Source organism: Candida dubliniensis, chromosome 1 (genome assembly GCF_000026945.1).
Source record: "Candida dubliniensis CD36 chromosome 1, complete sequence".
NCBI classification, from domain to species: domain Eukaryota; kingdom Fungi; phylum Ascomycota; class Pichiomycetes; order Serinales; family Debaryomycetaceae; genus Candida; species Candida dubliniensis.
This window is the reverse complement of record NC_012860.1, coordinates 594,444-614,083: the sequence shown is the minus strand read 5'-3', so window position 1 is coordinate 614,083 and position 19,640 is coordinate 594,444. Positions and strand designations below refer to the sequence as shown.

Genomic DNA, 19,640 nt, shown 5'->3' with positions numbered 1-19,640 from the left:
CCATCAATTGTTTTTAATGTTGTTAATGTGAATTATATTGTCGAATCTTTACTCCTTACTGTCAACTAAATGAAAAAATGATTTTAAACCTTAAATCATATTCTAAATAAAAAATAATAGGAAATTGCGGATCCCCTAATTGCAGTAACGGCGTTTTAGTTTTAGTTTTGGTTTCTTTTTTTTTTTTTTTTGTTTTTTCCCTCGAATATCCACTTTCAAGTTCTATGTTACCGATGGCTCACTGTGAAATAATATCATCATGAACATTGCGATAATCCATGTAAACATTATTACATCATTTTACAATGTCTTAGAGAGTTTAACACATTGTAACATGGAAATAAAAGTAAAATGCTGTTGAGAGTTAAAAAAAAAAAAAAAAAAAACAGAATTATGTAATGTACTGCCTGGTTGGTATTTCTTGTTCTGCTCTTATAGTTTAAAAATATCGTTATTTCACATTAAGACTTATAATCTAAGGTACATCTAATCTAGGTAATACTGATCCGTGTATAAACCACAACCAAGACATGAATTCCGCCCCTTCTTCTTTTTGACTTTTATTTGGCAGCTGATCCACGTGCACCGGCACCTCCACTAATCAATTTCAAACTTTCATCACTAATCTCAACCTCGGGTAATTTTTTATCACCTGTACCGGTTGGTTTTGGTAAAAATCCAATCTTAATTAAGTAACTAATGTAAACACCAGTTTGATCTAAATCAACACCTTTACCACCACTTAAATCTTCTCCTGTGTACTTGGAATCTTGCTTTAACGATTTAGCAGCATTAGAGTCGTCTAACTCAGGTGCCTTTGTGTCTTGTGGCAAATTATCCAACACAAAATGTAAAAGTGGGAACAAGGCTGATTCTTTACTTTCTTCAACAACAAACTTTTCTAATGCACTGGTCCACACTGGATAATCTGCTGGGTTTATGTCATATCCATATGCCTTCAAACATCCCAAAAAGTCGTTGAATTGAATTCTAGGATGGCCAGTAACATGGGCAACTGTCAATTGCTCGCTGCTTGGTGGGTTTAATGCAGTTGCAGTAACTACTCTGGCAACATGGTCAACAGGCACCATATTGACATTATTAGTGATATCAGGATACAACCCCAATTCAGCAGATCCTTTCAACATTCTCAATAAGAAATCATCGGTGTTAGAAGCACCAGTTTTGGAAAATCCAGTAACATAACCAGGTCTGGTAATGCATCCTTTCAATCCACGTTCACCAGCACGTCTAATAATGTACTCAGCTGCCCATTTGGATTGTCCATATCCGTTTCCTAACCCTCTGGCTGATCCTTGTAAATCATCTGCCTCGGAAATACCATTTTTGCCTTGAGCTAATAATTCATCTGATAAATTAACAAAATAATCAGTATCTAAAGCCGATGTTGAAGATACAAATGAAAAGAATTTAGCTTTACCTTCACCTGCCATGTTCAAAACGTTGATAGTACCAATGACATTAGCATCACGTAATTGAGAGTATGGGTAGACCCAGTGCACAAAGGCACCATTGTGAATAATTACATCAATGCTATTAGTCAAATCTGACCACTGAGAATTATCCAAACCAAATTTCTCTTTCGATAAATCACCTAACACGATTTCAATTTTTTCTGTCCAATTTTCATCCCAAATACCATATGTGGTACCAGTTTGACGCAATCTTTGTAATCCAGCTTCCTTGGAAGATGCTCTTACATGAGCATACACTTTAATATCCAAGTTTTTACTACGTGCTGTCAACAAGTCACGAACAATAAAAGAACCTAAGAACCCTGTAGCACCAGTAACAAAAACGTTAATCGATCCAGTTGGAAGCTGTTTCAAAGAAGAATAGGATTCCAAAAGTGCAGATTTTGATAATTCTTTTGCATCTTCAGCATAGTTTAAGTTCTCGTTTTGAGAATCAGCAACATCCTTCTTCTCTTCTTGAATAGTTTTACCTTCATCAGCCAATTGGAAATCTTGACCACCTTTGATTATTTTTTCAACTTCTTTAGCAAATTGTTCCACTGTTGGATTTTTAAAAATGACCCCCAAGGGGATTTCGACATTTAATTTCTTTCTCAATTCAAAAATCATTCTGGTACCCAAAATAGAGTGACCTCCCAAATCAAAGAACGAATCATCTTTGGAAATTGTTGCCGGACGGTTTGGTAACACATCCAACCATAAATCCCTAATTTGCTCTTCCAATTTGGTCAAATTTTCTTCTTCAGCAACTTTGGCATCGTGGCCAGAAACACTTAATTTAGCAACTGCCGCTAACTGAGCAGTATCTGGAAATGGTAATTTAGGTTTGTCTACTTTACCATTAGGGTTCAAAGGCAATTTTACTAATGGCACAATTATTGTTGGGATAGCATAGGAAGCTAACTTTTTCTTCAAGTATCCTTTGATATCCTTAATCAATTCTCTGTAAGCAACTAATCCTTTAACAATTGGATCATTAGCTTCTTCTATCGAATCATCGACGTCTGCTTTAAATGTCTTCAATTCTGGAGAATCTTTTGGAACAATGTAAGAAATTAATGTTGGTTCCTCGTTTTTGTCTCTTCTCACCAAAGTGACATTTTCTCTAACAAGAGGATGTTGAGATAAATGTGTATCAATTTCACCCAATTCAATTCTGAAACCTCTGATCTTGACTTGGTCATCGGCCCTACCACAACATTCAACATTACCGTCAGGTAAATAACGACCTAAATCTCCGGATCTATACATTCGGTCTCTTGGTTTTAACCATCCATGTTGTCTCCAAGTTTCATTAGGTTTCTTGTTTGCTTCATCTTGTTCAATCCATTTTTCTGGGTTGACGTACCAATTGGTAATAAATTTGGCGGCGTTTAAATCGGGCAATCCACGATAACCTTCAGCTAAACCTGCTGCTCTGACATAAATTTCACCAACTTCCCCAACACCACAGGTTTGTGAGCGGTCATTTCTATTAACAACTAATAATTGAACGTTTTGCATCCCAGTACCTGCAGGCATAACATCTTTCAAATTTTTCAAATAAGTAGGATCTGCTTTACGACTTTTGATTTCAAAATAGGACACTGATCTCTGTGTTTCAGTAGTACCATACATGTTAACAATAAACACATTTTCAGCTAAGCTTTGTAATCTCAAGCAATCTCTTTTCGTTAAAATGTCACCAACAAAAAAGGCGTGATGTAAGCTTGGAATTGCAGTGGTGGCTTGAGCACTCAACAATTGACCCATAGCTGGAGTCAAGTGTGTCACTGTTGCTCCATACTTTGCCATCCAATCAGCCAATTTACCAGGGGTACCAATATCATCAGCAGTTGGTACTAATAATTGAGCTCCCAAAAACAATGGAGTAAACATATCTCTCTGAATAGGATCGTGTGCAATACCCGACAACATGGTGAACTTGTCCTTGTCAGATAATCCAAATCTCTTAGCCATCCATGGGAAATAATAAGCTAATGAATAATGACGACCCAATACTCCTTTTGGAATACCTTCTGACCCGGAAGTGAATGATAAAGTTGGATTGGAGTCAGGACCAACAATTACCCCAGTTGGGTGATCTTTGAATTTTTGATAATCGTCAAGACAATCGTTATCTGCACCCTCGATTTTACCACCTACCAATATACCATTATCCTGTACTTTTAATTGCGGGATAGTAGAAATAACGTCCAATTCGTTGTTAATGTAGTCAACAACTAATTGATCTAATGTACCAGCCTTTTCTAATCCAATTAACCCTTTTGGTTTTGCCACAGAAAGGTAAATATTTTGTCTTGCCGGAGGGTAGGCAGGATCAATGACGGAAAATGTTGCCCCGGCTTTTAAAACACCCATAACAGCAATCATTAAGTCTACCCCACGATAAGCATAGATCATGACAATGTCGCCTTTTTTGATGCCGGTTTCTTTCAAGTAATTACCGACAACATTGGAAGCTTGGTTGATTTGCTGATAAGTAAAACTACGGGTTTTGGAGTTTGAATCCATAAATGATTCTGTTTCAACAACACATGTTCTATCAGGATGTTTGTTGGCATTGTCCATAAAGATATCTTGAATGGCACCTCTGTAACCTGACCAATCCAAATCGATTGTTGGGTCAGGTAAGTTCTTTTTTTGTGATTCAGTAATCAAATTCACTTTGGTTATAACAGTATTGGTATCTTTCGATACGGTTGATAAATACTGTGCAAATTGTTCTCCAAATATCACAATTCGTTCATGTGAGTATAATAAGGCATTGTAGTAAATGGTGAACTTTGTTCCATCAGTGTAGATAGCCAAATCACGAATAGAGCCTTCCACTGTAGTGTTCAATTGTTGATTTGAGTGGGCATGTTGATAAGATAATCTGAACAACCCAGGATTTTCATCTAATCTTTTAGCTTCTTTAATTCTATGTGAAACCTCAGCTAATGATTTGTAGTTTATTTCAGAAATGTTATTCTCATACTCCTTGGTTATTTTATGGACAAGTTCTTGGAAAGTCAATTCTGGTGTTAAATTCAATCTGACAATAAACTCAGGAGTGTTGGCTGATTCGTCAGTTGCAATTACTATATCCTCATCACCGGTTAATCTGTAAACTAATGCAGCAAATACCGCCAAACCAAATTTAAAATCAGCATTATTATTGTCAATGTTAAATGCATAGGTACCTTCCACAGATTTATTATTGGCTGGTTTCAAGAAATCATGGGGTAACACGGACAATGTAGGATTGTCCAAATAATTTAACCAAAAGTCAGTCATCCTTGCAAAATTAATTGAAAATCGTTAAAGTTTTCTTCAAATAAAAAGAGAAAAAGAAAGTGTTCGAAAAAATGAAAAGTAGAAATGTAATGAAAATTTTGAACTAATTATTGTAATAAATTTCGTGCTATTTTTTCTTTCAATGACTCCACAAAACACAATTTGCTACCACTGCCGATAACGCTTCTATGCAAATAATCTGAGTCGTGCGAAATAGTACAAGAAAAAACTTTTCGCATCTTTCTAATTCACTATTATCGCCTCTAATGAGTCACTTGGTAGTCGGAGGTGCCCTTACAGTAATCTGGGAAAAAAAAAAAAGCCGCATTTATAATTAGTCACGTCCAAAGCCAAACTAATTGATTTATTCAAACATATAAACACACAAAAAAGATAAAACTATATATTTCTACAACCACACTTTAATTCATAAACAAGAATTGCAAATCATCGGGTGTAAGTCTATTGATTGCAGCATCGTCATTGTTAATAGTAGCATGGATCATGTTGGCCTTTTTTTCCTGCAATTCAATAATTTTCAGCTCTATACTATCTTCGATACAGAATCTAGTAATTCTAATTGGTCTCTTTTGACCAATTCTGTGAACTCTATCCATTGATTGCCATTCCACACTTGGGTTCCACCATGGATCCATTAAAAAAACTTGCGATGCTTCACAAAGATTTAATGCCACACCACCAGCTTTTAATGATACTAAAAACACCTCTACTTCTGTGTTTTCCATAAAATGCTTAATCGTGTTGTCACGCTGCTGTGGAGACATTGATCCCAGCAACTTGACAGTATTGAACCCAGCACGTTTTAATCTCCATTCAATCAAATCCAACATCGAAGTGAATTGCGAAAATACAATAGATTTGATTGTGTGTCTATCTGATCTAAGTTTGTACAACTCTTCTACCAATGCCTCAATTTTAGTCGATGAACGCCACTCTCCTCCATGAGACCCCAGCTTGATACGATTCACAATGGATGCTTTCGTGAACAACTCTTCATCAACCTCAATGGCCGGTTGCTCCAAATCAATCGAGAGACCAATATGGCAAACAGGACATTCCAACTTATTGCTGGCACCCATGAATGACTCCATATATTCTTGAATACACATTCGGCAAAACCTGTGGTGACATTTTGATTCAATTGGTTCCTCGGCTTCGTCGTCACACAACTGACACATGATAACCCCGTCAATCTCGTTGGATATAGCGTTACTTCCGATCCTTTTCAAAACCAAATCTGGGTGATCTGCCAATTGCCTCATTCTGGTAATTAAAGTGAAAATGTTTGCGTAATTGTTCAAAACAACCCCTTCAGCAACATAGTCATTGAACTTTCTCTTTGAGTCACTGTACAAAGACTGGTACAAGTCTTTTTCCTCCTCATTGAAATAATCACGTCTGATTTCAACAACTCTTGGAGGTAAACCCAAATCGTCTGCTCTTTCAATTTTCGTCCTTCTCAACATGATATGATCTAATAACAGTCTAAGGTTATTGAATCCCTCTAATCCTAAACCAGCAATACCATATTTTTGAATATTCTTGAGCATGAAATGGTTGAAAAAATTAGTATGTAACATTGGTGGATGTTGACAAAAGTCACATCTTCTACCATCTGAAAACTTCCAATCCTCGCTTTTACAATCACATTTGGTACAGAAGTATGAGTGGAACGGATCTAACTTCATGTATCGTATTAACGAGTACATCTCACCAATTCTGTTTTGTAAAGGTGTTCCTGTCAAACACCATCTTTTCTTCGTATTCAATTTGCCTGCTGCTCTTGATGTGTTGGAGTTTCTATCCTTGATGTTATGAGCTTCGTCCAATATCACTCGATAAAACTCAATGTTGTGGATTGCTGATTTCTCCTTAACCAATCCATTTTTTCTTCTGAATCCGTAATTCTGCTTTCTATAGACAGATTCTAAAACGGAATAAGATGTAAGAATAACATCATACTGTGAAAGCTCTTCAATGCTATTGCTTCTGTTGGCGCCATGGTAAAGCAATACTTTAAGCATGCCTGGCTCGGTGTGTTTTTCAATTTCATTCTTCCATTGCATTAAGGCAACTGTGGGACCAACAACCAAATTAGGACCTTTCGACCTGTCATGCATAAAAAGCCCTATAGTTTGAATAGTTTTTCCCATACCCATTTCGTCAGCAAGAATCCCACCATTAAATTCGCCATCTTCTTGTTTGATAAGCCAGTTTAACCCTTCTAACTGAAATGGCAAAAGTTTAATTGTCATTCCTGGAGGATGTTCAGCTCTCTCTGGTGTGATTTTCGGGGTATTCTTCAAATACGGAAATACTTCCTTTAAATTCGGGTGGTTCTCAAACAACCTATTTGTTGTTCGTTCATAGTATGACATCTTTGGTTTGGGTTCTTTCTTTGTACGTTTTCCTCCTTTACCGCGTTTTTTGGGAGCTTTTCGGGATGCTAGTGGCATGTTTTCTTCAGGATCATTATCAATATCTAAGTCATCATCTAAATCTATTGCTGATGTGGTTGAAGAGCCATTTTGCTCTATCTTGTTGCTACCTATATATTCAACTTCATCATCGGTAGCATCGCTCTCTTTCTCATCATCCAAACTTAAAGTAAACTCTTGATCTTCATCATCATCAGGAGACGGTGACCGTTTGGCTATTTTCTTCTTCTTCTTCTTCTTCTTCTCCTTACTTTGGACACGCGTAGATGCACGCGTCTTTCTCTTCTTAACGGGAGCAGAAACATTAGCAAAAGTGTCTGAATCGATAGAATCACTTTCTTGATCGTCACTTAGTTCTGCGTATGACGAGTTTGCTGCTGCCCTTCTTGGTCGTTTTGCTCTGGTTTCTGAAATATCATCAATAATGAATCCGCCACCAATATTACTTGTCTCTGAATCTGAGGAGGACTCGTTTTCTGCTAGGTTGTTTCTTGAAGGTGCCATCTTTTAGGTTCAGCGATGCCTTAATTTCTGGGTATTATTTAAAAGTAGATTTGAAGGGATGAACAAAGTAAGAAGATAAAGGACTTGAAAGGAAGAAAAAAATTGCAAAAATCAAATCGAAATAGGCACTATAACATAAGAGAGAGAGAAAAGAATAGCAAAGGAAAAAAGAAATAACGTTGTGAAAATGTACTCAAAAACAAAAACCTGCACATTATGTATCAGTAATTACATCACCATATTGGGAACTAATTAAATATATATTTGTACCACAATTGATAATTGGATCATAGATGATATTTCCACAAACTTTGTCTATCTTGTTTTATATGGTTGCTTTCTCTTTTGGCAAAGAAAAAATAAGGGTTTAGTTGATCTTCTGGAAACTATAGTTATAAAAAAGATCGGTATGAAAGTTCATCGTTGAACCGAAACCGAAATCTCTTTAAAGAACCCCCTTGTATATGAATATTTCGGGAATGAAGACTGTGCCAATATCGTATGGTGATCCAACATTCATTTAACGTTTGACGATAAATTTAAAATAAATACACAATTGAAAAATGGCAATTATAGGATAATATTTTATGCAAAAATTGGTTCAAATGTTGTAGTAAACTGGTTCCTGGCCATTTTGATAATTACTGATTCTTTTCTTGACTTTGTATTCATAGAAACGATAATGTCAAACATCTCATTTAACAATGAGCCATATCAAGAAGCATTCGATCTTCATTTTACGACGTTAAAAAAAAAAAAACAAGAACATTTTCTTAAGTTTATTAGTTGTCTAAATAATACGTATGCTGCAAATTTAAATACCTGGATCAGGAACCTCTTCCAAAAATGGTTTTCGTCTAGCAGCGTCTAGCAAACTAGGAGGATGGTTGTTATCAGTTTTCTTCTTCTCGAATACCTTTTTATTCTTAGCTGACTTTGATTCTTTCTGCGGTTTTTGTTGTTTCTGTTGTTTCTGCTGCTTGTTTTGTTTCTTAGATGGATGTTCCGGAACATTTTTAGGTGGCGGAGATTTACTTCCTTTATTAATAAACGGAATCACGACAATTAACCAATCATTTTCGATATATGATTTGACATTATTAATGTCTTCAGTTGCAGTATTCAACTTAAAATATCTCTCAAATCTATCTACTTGGGATTGTATTTGCAAATAGAGATGATCTCCTTGTCTGACTATCTCAATTTTAAAATTTTGATATCCATTTCTGTTAAAAACTTGGATCTCGTGTTGATTGTTTTTGTTCAATTCTTTTACTTTTACACCATTTCTGTTTGAATTTCGATTATTGCCACGAGGCGAATTTTGTGCAAATGTGCCAATATTATTGAAGACAGCATCATATGCATTGTTTGAGTTGTTAAATAGGTTCACCATTGTAACGTATATTGTAAATTAAACTTCAATAAAACCAGAAAAAAACAAAAAGAATCAAAAATAAATTAATAAAAAATCTACTCCGGCTTTGGTGTAGTTCTATTTATATAAACTCTTTTCATAATTAAGTTGCTAATCCCTTGCTCACCCCCTTTTTCCCGTTTTCCCCTTTGCTCTTTTTTTTGGGACAACTCAAAATTATATTGTTCTAGAATAAACGAGATTCTTCTCTGTATGCTCTTTCTAGTCTAGTACAATAGAGAAAAAAACAGGAAATCAAAACTGAAACTGTCATTTTATTTCCAAAAATTAATATACAATAATAGAACTCTACAAAAATGTATCAAAAATAATCTTAATGCCAAAATAAAAATAACTTTTTAAGAACAAACCCCCCAGAACTCTATTAATCCCTTAAATAGTTCCTGCAGCAGCAGCTCTCTCAGTTCTTTCTGCATCGAAAAGGAAATCTTGATATGATTTATCAAATGTGTGAACTCTAATGAAACCATCTTCTCCTCCACTACTGTAACCAGTACCATCAGGGTGAACAGCAACAGTGTTTAAAGGACCAAAATGACCTTTAACACGTCCAATTTCCTCTTCAAAAATTTTGTGGTAAAATCTGGCTTCAAATTTACCTTGTGATTCAGCTGTGGTTGTAACATTTCTTGCTTCTTGACCACCTCCCAAAATGACAAAGTCCTTAACAGGAGTAATGGCAGCGGTGTTCATTGGAGCATCAGCCTTGTATACTTTGAGGATCTCAAAAGTGTCAACGTCGATCAAAGTGGCGGTCTTGTCTTTTGACGATGTGATAAAATATGATCTGTCTTCTGGGGCAAATTGAATATCGGTGATACTGACATTTTTCTCTTCATTGTGTATACCGTGAGCTTGTAAGGATGTAACCAATTTGCCTGTTTTTGCATCGTACTTAGAAACGTACCCATTGTCATGGCCAACAATGATATAATCTCCATCGCCAGACCATCCCGCTACGGTGGCCTTTGACCCTTCAGGTTCAGTTTCAATCACTAAAGAAGGTTCTGGGTTTTGCTGGCTTATAGTAGCATCATCATCATTTATATCAAATACGGAAACTGTACCAATATGACCCATAACTTGATCAGCAATGGCTAATAATTTTTTACCATCTGGCGAAAATGCAACTCTTCTTACTGGAGATGGGGCGTCCCATGTGTACACACATTGACCATTTTCAACTTTCCATAACTTAATGGCTAAATCCCCTCCTCCAGTTGCACATAAGTGTGTTTCTGGGTCGACATCAATAGACCAAATTACCCCTTGGTGTCCTTCTAATGTACCTAATCGTTCCCCATTTGATGAATACCAAATAGATGCTGCATTATCCTTGGCTACTGAAAATAATAAATCACCTTCTCTGTTATATTTAACTTGAGTCAAAGAACGTTCATGTCCCATCAACTTTATTGGTCTCATGGTGCTGTTGTATATGTATATCTATTTTGGTGGTTCTTACGTTGAGATTGATTTGATGAGTGAAAAAAAAAAAAAAAATACTGGTGAAAAGAAAAAATTTTACAACTTTCTCACTTTGAAAAAGTCGTGTTTAATACACAAACAATTGTATTTTTAATTCTATACTTATAAAGCAAGAACACAGTAATAGGAAGAAGATAATACATTACCTAAACAAAAAAATATCCATTGAGTCAATGTGTGGGTTTGTTTTATCGCTTCATACTCTACTTAGCATACATTTTCAATAACAACATCCTTACCATCATGGTCACCATAATCCAATTTCAATTTACGATTGAATAATTCAAACAACCATTCGGAACATAATTTGGTGGTTGCGGGGTCATATCTCCCTTTGCTGAACTCATCTCTAACAAATGCATGTTGAGCATCATTAATCTCAATAAAAGTCATTTCAACATTCTTCTTCCTTAACTCGCTTCTAATCAAATCTCTACCTTCCAAAGGAACATGGTTGTCCTTGCATCCAAAAATTAAAATGATTTCACCTTTAATTTCACCACACCTTTCCAATGAATCATCATTTTTTCCTTTTCCTAAAGACTTTGAATGGATGTCAGTGGCAAAAAAGCACACTGTAGCTTGGACTCTGGGGTCCAATGCCGCTCTGTATGCCAAATGGCCTCCAAGACACATACCAGTAGCTCCCAATTTATCATTGCAAGTTGGTAAGCTTAATAAATACTCTATTGTCAAATTGGTATCTTCATCATAAGACTTCAATTCTTTTTCAATCTTGTATTGGTTACCAATGTCGGTACCTTCAACATCGTATGCCAATGGCTCGGGACCAACAAAATTATGATAACTGGATGGACATGCAACAATAAACCCTTGACCAGCAATATCCTTGGCAAATCTAGAAACTGGTCCAGTAACTTGATAAATTTCACTGTACACAAGAACCCCTGGGAATTTCACTTTTGGGTAATTGGGGATTTTAGGATGGTAAACGTAAATACGCATAGTTGTACCATCTGCAGTTTTCACATCATGAAAGGATTCTTCGATTAACATTTTTAGGAGTGCTCAATTGAATCTATGGAGAAATATACTTTCCAGGAAAGAAAAAGAATCAGCGAATAGAAATAAAAATAAACAGGGGGTATGGTGCTTTTTGAATCGGATCAGAGTGTGCGACCAATGACGTGGAAAATTCCCTCCGTTCTTTTTACTAATTGTTGTGTAAAGTGATAAAGAATTTCATTTGAAGTCAAATACCAATTGTTATTCTTTCTTTTTATTTCATAATCTATATAGGTTTTATGAAAACGGCAAACTTCAAAAATCATTTCTTTTGAGCCTTTGCCAAAGCTTCGGCGGCTTTTCTGGCGTCAGCTAACCAATTGAATTAGTATTTGTTAGTATTACTTCTAACAAGGATGGGAAAAAAAAAAACAACAACAGATTACTCTGAAAACCCTTATTCAAAAGCTTACATACCTGCTGCTTGCTTGGCTCTCATCTTTTCAGCATCAGTCTCCATTCTCTTGTTTTTATCTCCCTGTTTCTGAGCTTTTTGTGCTTCCTGTTGCTTTTTTAAATTTTTAGCTCTAGCTAATTCTCTTTGGTTTCCTCTAGCCATTTTGAATTTATTACTTTTGCAAAAAAAAAAAAATATCGGTGGTACTAGGTAAAAATCAACAACTAAATTATATGTCCTTGTTCAATAAAGAAAAGGGTTTAATTCTTTCCTGCAAATTCTTCTTTATAGTATTGGAAGTGAGATTCAACACTGACCCAAATTGGTAGGGACTTTTGTTCAATAAGGTTTCTAATTGATCAAAAGGAAAAAGTAATAATTGAGATGAAAGTCAACAGAAAAAAAATAAAATCTGTTTGTTAATGCATCAGTTGTTTCTAACCAAGTGCGACTCTCTCTCAAATCATTCGTTTCGATCTGGTCGGGATTAGACTAGTAGCTATAATTTACACATTTTGATATTAACTCTAAATACGGCTATATAAGTGATTAAAAAATGGAGGGGAATAAGACCATAACCATTATTGCTCTTTCATTTCTGTTATGATTGCACGATCAACTTTTGGATCATATGGTTTGATCAAGAATTTTGAAAACCTCTTCAAATTCTCAACACCTCTGATTTCAGAACCTAACAAAGGCATTTTCACCAAATGGTAATCTTCATATAATTCGGCCATTTGGTCCAAATATTTCTTTTGCATTTTCCATCTTGCCACACATCTTTTACATGGGTTTTCGTCATCATCTGCAAACAACAATTGATTGACCACAATTGAGTTCACATCCATCTGGTAAGACATCAATTCTTGAATCATTCTTTCAGTTTCATAAAGCGAAAGAAATTCGGAGATACAAACACAAACAAAAGTCGTCAAGTCAGGGTTGGTGAATTGCTCATTGACTTCCTCGACATTTTTTTGCACTTCGTTCAACTTAGCAAACATATCTTGTTGTCCCTGGCCACCTCCACCAAGCATGCTCATCATTGGACCCAATTTCCCTGACAACTGCTGAAACTTGCCTAATAACTTTTGCAATGTCGATGGTAATTGCAAGAAACGTAATGTATGTCCAGTTGGGGCAGTATCAAATATAATTGTTCTATAGGAAATCTTGTCTGTGGAATCATCCAGCTCGTTCACTTTTTGGTTTTTGATGTGTTTTAAGACTTCCATAAAAGACAAGGCTTCATCGATACCTGGAATCGACCCGGTCATATCATTCATAATGCTTTTCAATGGATCATTTGGATCGTTATTGTATTGTTGAGCTTGTTGTTGTAAATCACTCATGGCAGCTTCAGGGTCAATTTCCATACATGACAAGTTGGACAATCCTTCAACTTTTCTTGCGTCTTTTCCAAATTTTTGGCAAAATGCATCAGATAAGTTATGGGCTGGATCAGTTGAAATCAATAAAAATTCATCGTTGGGATGTTGCAAAGCCAATTGAACTGCAATGGAAGATGATGTGGTGGTTTTACCAACACCACCTTTCCCACCAACAAATATCCACTTCAAAGTATCTTGCTTAATTAATTCTTCTAAAGAAGGTTCTAAGTCAAAGTCCATATTGAGATGTGTTTAGGTTGTAGTCTAATGAAATTGGGTTTAGATTCTTATTCTTTTTTTTTTTCAATTTAGAGGCGACAAAAATAAGAAAATCACAGGTGGCCAACACTCAACAACAAAATCAATTTACTAGTTTTGTTTCCACGACATTCTTTATGTCGCATAGTATTCGCTATGGACAGTATACTTGGACTTTTACAACAAACTAATGTAAGAGATGTGAGAATAAGTTTGAATAGTTGTAAGTCAAATGTTTAGAGAATCCCTATGTTTTATGTATCAAGAGAGATTAGTAATTCAGCTGTTGTGATCCATTAAATGTCTGTATTGAGGTCTTCAAAGGTTTTCAACTGAAATATACCTTGAAATTAATATCATCTGGTAAACAAAATTCGGTATATTTATTGTAAGTTCAATCTTTCTAAACAACTCAGTCACTTTTCGTGAACACTTTCAGAGCTTATTAGAGTATATAAAGTGAAAGACCAGTTGTTGATAATTGCAAGTCCTGTACAAGAATGGGAGCGTGTACTTTGTACAAAACATTGGATGAAAGAGAGAGAAAAAAAATTAGAAAAAAAAAAAACAAAAACACAATCAACAAAAGTACTACCAACACAACAACAATCTCTTTTTTTTTTTTTCCTCCATCAATCCTATATTTTTTTTTTTTTTTTTTTGCATCCATTCGATTATGTCTGAAAGAGAGAAAAAGAAGTTACTGACTAAATTGCAGTCTTTATTTAATGGGATTTATAAGATTGAAGATAACGGTTATTTAATTCATCCTACTTTTCAAACCTTGCCATTGAGATCAGGTACCGACTATTACAAGGTTGTACAAAATCCTCTCTCACTTCACGCTGTGGGAAGAAAATTGAAGAACTTGAAATATACAGATGCTCAAGAATTCATCAATGACTTGGCGTTGATTTCGTGGAATGCTAGATTCTATAATCATTCAAAGTCCGTTATTTATCGACAAGCTCAAATTTTGAAACAGTACATCACCGACGTGGTAATTCCAAAATTGAAGAGTGATAAAGCAATCTCAAATGGACATTCTTTGATATATCCTCATATTGGAGACTTGCCTGATGATAGAGATAGCGATGAATTACTGGGATTTTCGTTTGACAAAGGAGACTCGACTCCTGGTATAAGTGGAACATCAAATGCTGGATCTAGAAGAGATGAGTTTGAAATGAGTGCAACTCCTCAAGCAGATTCAATGGTGGCATTATCAAAACCATTGGTGTCAACTGGGTATACTAGGCTGTCGTTCACTACCCCTACTCGTCCCACAAGACAAAAGCATAAGGATAACCAAATTGAAAGTGGTATTAGAAGAGGTCGTCCACCAATTATTGATAAACCATTTGAAACCCGTATCAAGTTAATTTTGAAAGGGTTTAAGAAATTGCGTGATAACAATGGCCAACCATTGACCAAACATTTTGAAAAGCTCCCAGAGATAAAAACCCATGCTGACTATTATGAAAGGATTGCTGCACCTATTAGTTTGAATGAAATTAGAATCAAAGTTAGAAGTAGAAAATATTCATCGGTAGAATTGTTTATTAATGATTTGGATTTGATGTTTGCTAATGCACAGCTTTATTATGAAAGTGATCCTTACAGTGAAGAGTTTTTAGACTCCCAACAATTTAAAAAAGAGGCTCACCTTGTGATTCAAACTGAATTGAGCAAATCAGATAAAGAAATCATACTTGCTACTTCGTCTTCGAGTGATGGTGTATTACGATACCCATTGGAAGTCTTGGATATTGGCGGGTACACATACAAAATTGGTAATTGGGTGTTGGTGAAGAACCCAGCCGACCCAGAGAGACCAATAGTAGGTCAGATTTTCCGTATGTGGTCCACTGAAGATGGTAAAAGGTATGTTAACATGTGTTGGTATTACCGCCCAGAGCAGACTTGCCATGCGGTAGACCGTTTATTTTTCTTGAATGAAGTTTGTAAAACTGGTCAATATAGAGATCATTTAGTTGATGATATTGTTGGCCCTTGCTATGTTATTTTTTTAACTAGATATCAAAAGGGTGACTTGCCAGAAGGTGTTATACCGGAATCTGCTCCATGGTTTATTTGCGAATTCCGATACAATGAGAACACACATGTATTCAATCGTATTAGAACTTGGAAAGCATGTTTGCCAGATGAGGTTAGAGAAGATCCTGAACAGCCTTTGATTCCATTAAAGGAGACGAGAAAATTGATCAAATATGAATCTCCAATTAAGGGATTGTTGGCTCCTGATGCTTATAAAGGTATGGATATTCCTGACGCTATCCCTGGTACAGCTAATTCGCCGCCAGTATCAGGGTCGGTGTATATTGGTGCTCCATTACCAAATGATGATTTGGGGCAATATATATCCAGTCAAAATGTTGTTGCTGTTCCCGAACATGATGAAACAAAAAGCGGTCGTCGTGCATTCTTATTCACGCCAATTTCACAATTAAAAGGTGGAGGTGGTTCCACAAATACTGTATATGCAACTGGCCCAGCAGTACCTCATGGAACTATCAGCCATGTCCCAGCAAAACCTATTGCTGACATTCCTGGCTTGACTCCTCTGGTGGCACGCAATACCAACATTTTAATGAATCGTGAAGAAAAACATCAATTACCAGGAAGTTATAAACTGTTACAAGAACAAATACAAGAAAACCAAGCTAAAAAGCAACAAGAACAACAATTACAACAATTGCAACAACAGCAACATCAACAATTGTATAAAAAGACATCTACACCAACACCAACAAGTATTGCGCCAACGGGGACTACATTTCATACATCGATGTCAACATATTCTAATCTTTTAGTTGGAGGGACTCTTGCTTATGGATTGAATGAAAACATAGGAGAATTGGGTCAATTTGTAAATAAGAAAAGAAAAATTAATAATGGAAGACAAGATGAAGAAATTTTATTTTATAGAGCACCACCACTCAAATTAGTGGGGAACAAAATCATCACCAATTCGAATTTTGAATTGGGACATTCAGCTACTTATTTAGCATGGAAATTGAAACAAAATAAATCAACTTGAAATTTTGTCCCAGTTAAATAAGGTATCATTTTAATTGTTTGATAGGATTTGTTTTTTTTTGTGTTTTGTGTATATTAAAGTCATATAATTAAATGTAATGTATAATTATGAAACGTTTTTGTAGGATTTGGACGAAAGATTGAACATCCCCCCCCCCCCAAAAAAAAAAAAAAAGAAAACAAAGCGGTTCCAAAAGTTGACAGGAAAAAAAAAAAAACACACACTGCAAGATAAAAATGAATAGGCAACACTATTTCATTATAGATTAAGATTACACACTTTTCTGATTTCCCTATAAATGAATAAACAATTGAAGGAATTCCAAGAATACCTACCCAAATGTCGGAAAATTATTGCATTAGTAGGTGCCGGACTTTCTGTATCTTCAGGATTACCGACATTTAGAGGCTCACAGGGTTTATGGAAAAATTTCAATATGATAGATTTAGCTACTCCAGATGCATTTTATATTGATCCAGGGTTAGTTTGGCAATTTTATTCATGGAGACGATATGGTGCATTAAGAGCCAAACCAAATAAGGGACATTATGCCTTGAATAAATTATCTCAAAAATTCAATTCTGATGAATATATCACCATTACACAAAATGTTGATGGATTACTGAGTCGAAGTGGTCATAATCTTGATAGTTTATATGAGATTCATGGATCATTATTTGATTTGAAATGTACTAGTTTTATGTGTAATTATGTTGATCATAATAATTTTAAACAACCATTGACTAAAGCATTGGAGGATACTGAATTTGAATATAGTAATTTGAATCCCAGAAAACGTCCTCTTAATGATAACGATAGCAATAGCAGTGTTGATATTTCATTATCACCACAATTCAATCAAGTGAAAACAATACTGGAGAAAGATTTACCATTGTGTCCTGTTTGTCATGACTTGTTGCGACCAGGAGTAGTTTGGTTTGGTGAATCATTACCTTTGAATTTGATTACTGAAATAGATAATTTTGTTGAGCTGGACCCATCAGTTGATTTGATTTTGGTTATCGGAACTAGTGGTACCGTTTATCCTGCCAATAGTTATGTTGAGAGAGTGAGGTTGAAAGGTGGGAAAGTTGCAATATTCAATACTGATATTGAAGAAAACATTCTCAATAGTAAAGTCAAAGATACTTGGGGGTTTAAAGGTGATGCTGCAGAATTGTTACCTATTGCATTAAAGCCATTGATTGGTGACATATAGAAACTGGACATTCTTGAAGGTTATGCATAATTTATATGTATATTATTAAACAAGCTATATCAAATAAAACAGGAAAAATTAATAATAACAGTAAAAACAGAGACACAAATCTACATACAAATAGTTGTCTATTTAAATGAATCCAGAACCAAAAAAAAAAAAACGTAAAATCAGGAAAATCGGAATTATAAGAAGTGAAAAGGAAAGGTAAACAATTCTTCTCAAAATTGAAAAGTAATTAATGAAATGCAGTTAAAGTTGATATATGGAAAACAATACCTAAAAGTTCGCATGTTTGTTATCTATCCTTATGAAGTTTTAATTGAAAATCTATTTATTTTTTCAATTATTGAATCTTTAGTATTTAAAGATTAATCTAAATTTGATTTATATCGAAAAATGAATCAAAAATCAAGGAATCGTCAAAATTCTTAAATTGGGTCTCCAAAACCGTTTGTGGAACAGAACAATTAGTGGTTTCCGTTAGCAAATCATATGTTAATTTATTATCAATATCCGTGAAGTTGAGCGAGGTGTTGTTGGTATTGTTATTGACGTCTCTAAAGTTTACTACTTTGGCATTTTTCATTGCCGTCTTCAGGGGTATTGATGATGATGATATGAATGGTTTATAAAAGGGATTCCCAACTTTAGTTTTTGAAATTGAGGAAGATTTGTAATTATTTTTGGATTTGGACTTGAGTTTAGCTATGGTATCAATAGATGCAATTGTAACTGATGGTTTCATTAGAGGGGATTTTTCACAAGGCTTTGAAATGCGACATTTTGGTGTTGTCGTGGCTTTATTAGTTGTGTAATCATTATTTTTGAAAGAACGATTGATTGTATTATTATAATTGAAGAATTTCTGTTGCTTCGTTACAAACTCTGTTGATGAACCAGAATTAAAATCTGCAAAAGCTTGTAATGGTGAAGTCAATACATTGGTGGGATTTTTAGTTATTGGTTCGCTTTCATCCTTTGGTATGTTTTGGGGCAATGGCTCAGTTATATCACCCCAATCTGATGATTCATAATCTAGTTCCAGGTCGAATTCATTAGTAGAATATGAAAATAAACTTGGAATTTCAATTGCAACTATAGTTATCGTCGTTGGGGAGTTTTCAATCATGTCGGGGAGCGCGTCTTCTGAAGTAGTAGAATAAAGCAATTCCATGAGTGAATTATCGAATTCTGTGCTAATTTCTTCAAAAACGGCTGTAGTAGTCATACTTGAGGTTTGGTGAATCATATGATAAATTGAGGAATTATAATAAAATAGTATTGATGATAGTCGAGCTTAATAATATCAAATAATAAATGTGGGAAATAATATAACACAAAAGTATTAATCGCTGATTAGTGAATAACTTTATTTGAATTAGGAAAAGTTAAATATAAAAGAAAGAAAGAAAGGAAGAAAGAAAAACGAAATTCAACAAGGTATATTCATATTCTATTTTGGTTTTTTCTTTTGGGTGCAATTCTTTATCATATTTATATTGGCAAAGAATTTGTAGAAAAAAAAAAAAACCTTACAAATCAAATTTTTTAAATTTTAAAATTTACCAAAAAGCTTTCGAAACAGGTTGTGGTGGATGATGCTAATGTTCCTGTTATT

The 19,640-nt window shown here is 35.0% G+C and overlaps 10 protein-coding genes across 10 annotated transcripts; 2 read left to right on the top strand and 8 right to left on the bottom strand. All coding sequences in view use genetic code 12, as the record gives it.

Annotated features, from left to right (window-relative positions):
- Positions 1 to 560: 560 nt before the first annotated feature.
- CD36_02620 (L-aminoadipate-semialdehyde dehydrogenase large subunit, putative) lies at positions 561 to 4,775 on the bottom strand (the record flags this gene model as incomplete). Its single annotated transcript, XM_002416889.1, has 1 exon — positions 561 to 4,775. One exon carries the CDS (start codon positions 4,773 to 4,775, stop codon positions 561 to 563), a length of 4,215 nt encoding a protein of 1,404 aa, XP_002416934.1.
- Positions 4,776 to 5,197: 422 nt separating this feature from the next.
- CD36_02610 (DNA repair protein RAD16-homologue, putative) lies at positions 5,198 to 7,738 on the bottom strand (the record flags this gene model as incomplete). The annotated part of the gene is made up of 1 exon (XM_002416888.1): positions 5,198 to 7,738. One exon carries the CDS (start codon positions 7,736 to 7,738, stop codon positions 5,198 to 5,200), a length of 2,541 nt encoding a protein of 846 aa, XP_002416933.1.
- Positions 7,739 to 8,552: 814 nt separating this feature from the next.
- Positions 8,553 to 9,134, bottom strand: CD36_02600 (conserved hypothetical protein; the record flags this gene model as incomplete). Its single annotated transcript, XM_002416887.1, has 1 exon — positions 8,553 to 9,134. The coding sequence occupies one exon, from the start codon at positions 9,132 to 9,134 to the stop codon at positions 8,553 to 8,555; it is 582 nt and encodes a 193-aa protein (XP_002416932.1).
- Positions 9,135 to 9,548: 414 nt separating this feature from the next.
- Positions 9,549 to 10,601, bottom strand: CD36_02590 (eukaryotic translation initiation factor 3, subunit, putative; the record flags this gene model as incomplete). Its single annotated transcript, XM_002416886.1, has 1 exon — positions 9,549 to 10,601. One exon carries the CDS (start codon positions 10,599 to 10,601, stop codon positions 9,549 to 9,551), a length of 1,053 nt encoding a protein of 350 aa, XP_002416931.1.
- Positions 10,602 to 10,871: 270 nt separating this feature from the next.
- CD36_02580 (carboxymethylenebutenolidase, putative) lies at positions 10,872 to 11,681 on the bottom strand (the record flags this gene model as incomplete). The annotated part of the gene is made up of 1 exon (XM_002416885.1): positions 10,872 to 11,681. The coding sequence occupies one exon, from the start codon at positions 11,679 to 11,681 to the stop codon at positions 10,872 to 10,874; it is 810 nt and encodes a 269-aa protein (XP_002416930.1).
- Positions 11,682 to 11,952: 271 nt separating this feature from the next.
- CD36_02570 (conserved hypothetical protein) lies at positions 11,953 to 12,249 on the bottom strand (the record flags this gene model as incomplete). The annotated part of the gene is made up of 2 exons (XM_002416884.1): positions 11,953 to 12,002; positions 12,108 to 12,249. The coding sequence occupies 2 exons, from the start codon at positions 12,247 to 12,249 to the stop codon at positions 11,953 to 11,955; spliced, it is 192 nt and encodes a 63-aa protein (XP_002416929.1).
- A 419-nt stretch (positions 12,250 to 12,668) lies between these two features.
- CD36_02560 (GAT complex ATPase subunit, involved in resistance to heat and metal stress, putative) lies at positions 12,669 to 13,721 on the bottom strand (the record flags this gene model as incomplete). Its single annotated transcript, XM_002416883.1, has 1 exon — positions 12,669 to 13,721. The coding sequence occupies one exon, from the start codon at positions 13,719 to 13,721 to the stop codon at positions 12,669 to 12,671; it is 1,053 nt and encodes a 350-aa protein (XP_002416928.1).
- A 694-nt stretch (positions 13,722 to 14,415) lies between these two features.
- On the top strand, positions 14,416 to 16,800 carry CD36_02550 (chromatin structure remodeling complex subunit, putative; the record flags this gene model as incomplete). The annotated part of the gene is made up of 1 exon (XM_002416882.1): positions 14,416 to 16,800. The coding sequence occupies one exon, from the start codon at positions 14,416 to 14,418 to the stop codon at positions 16,798 to 16,800; it is 2,385 nt and encodes a 794-aa protein (XP_002416927.1).
- Positions 16,801 to 17,098: 298 nt separating this feature from the next.
- On the top strand, positions 17,099 to 18,019 carry CD36_02540 (NAD-dependent histone deacetylase SIR2-like, putative; the record flags this gene model as incomplete). The annotated part of the gene is made up of 1 exon (XM_002416881.1): positions 17,099 to 18,019. The coding sequence occupies one exon, from the start codon at positions 17,099 to 17,101 to the stop codon at positions 18,017 to 18,019; it is 921 nt and encodes a 306-aa protein (XP_002416926.1).
- Positions 18,020 to 18,395: 376 nt separating this feature from the next.
- Positions 18,396 to 19,271, bottom strand: CD36_02530 (conserved hypothetical protein; the record flags this gene model as incomplete). The annotated part of the gene is made up of 1 exon (XM_002416880.1): positions 18,396 to 19,271. One exon carries the CDS (start codon positions 19,269 to 19,271, stop codon positions 18,396 to 18,398), a length of 876 nt encoding a protein of 291 aa, XP_002416925.1.
- Positions 19,272 to 19,640: the final 369 nt, after the last annotated feature.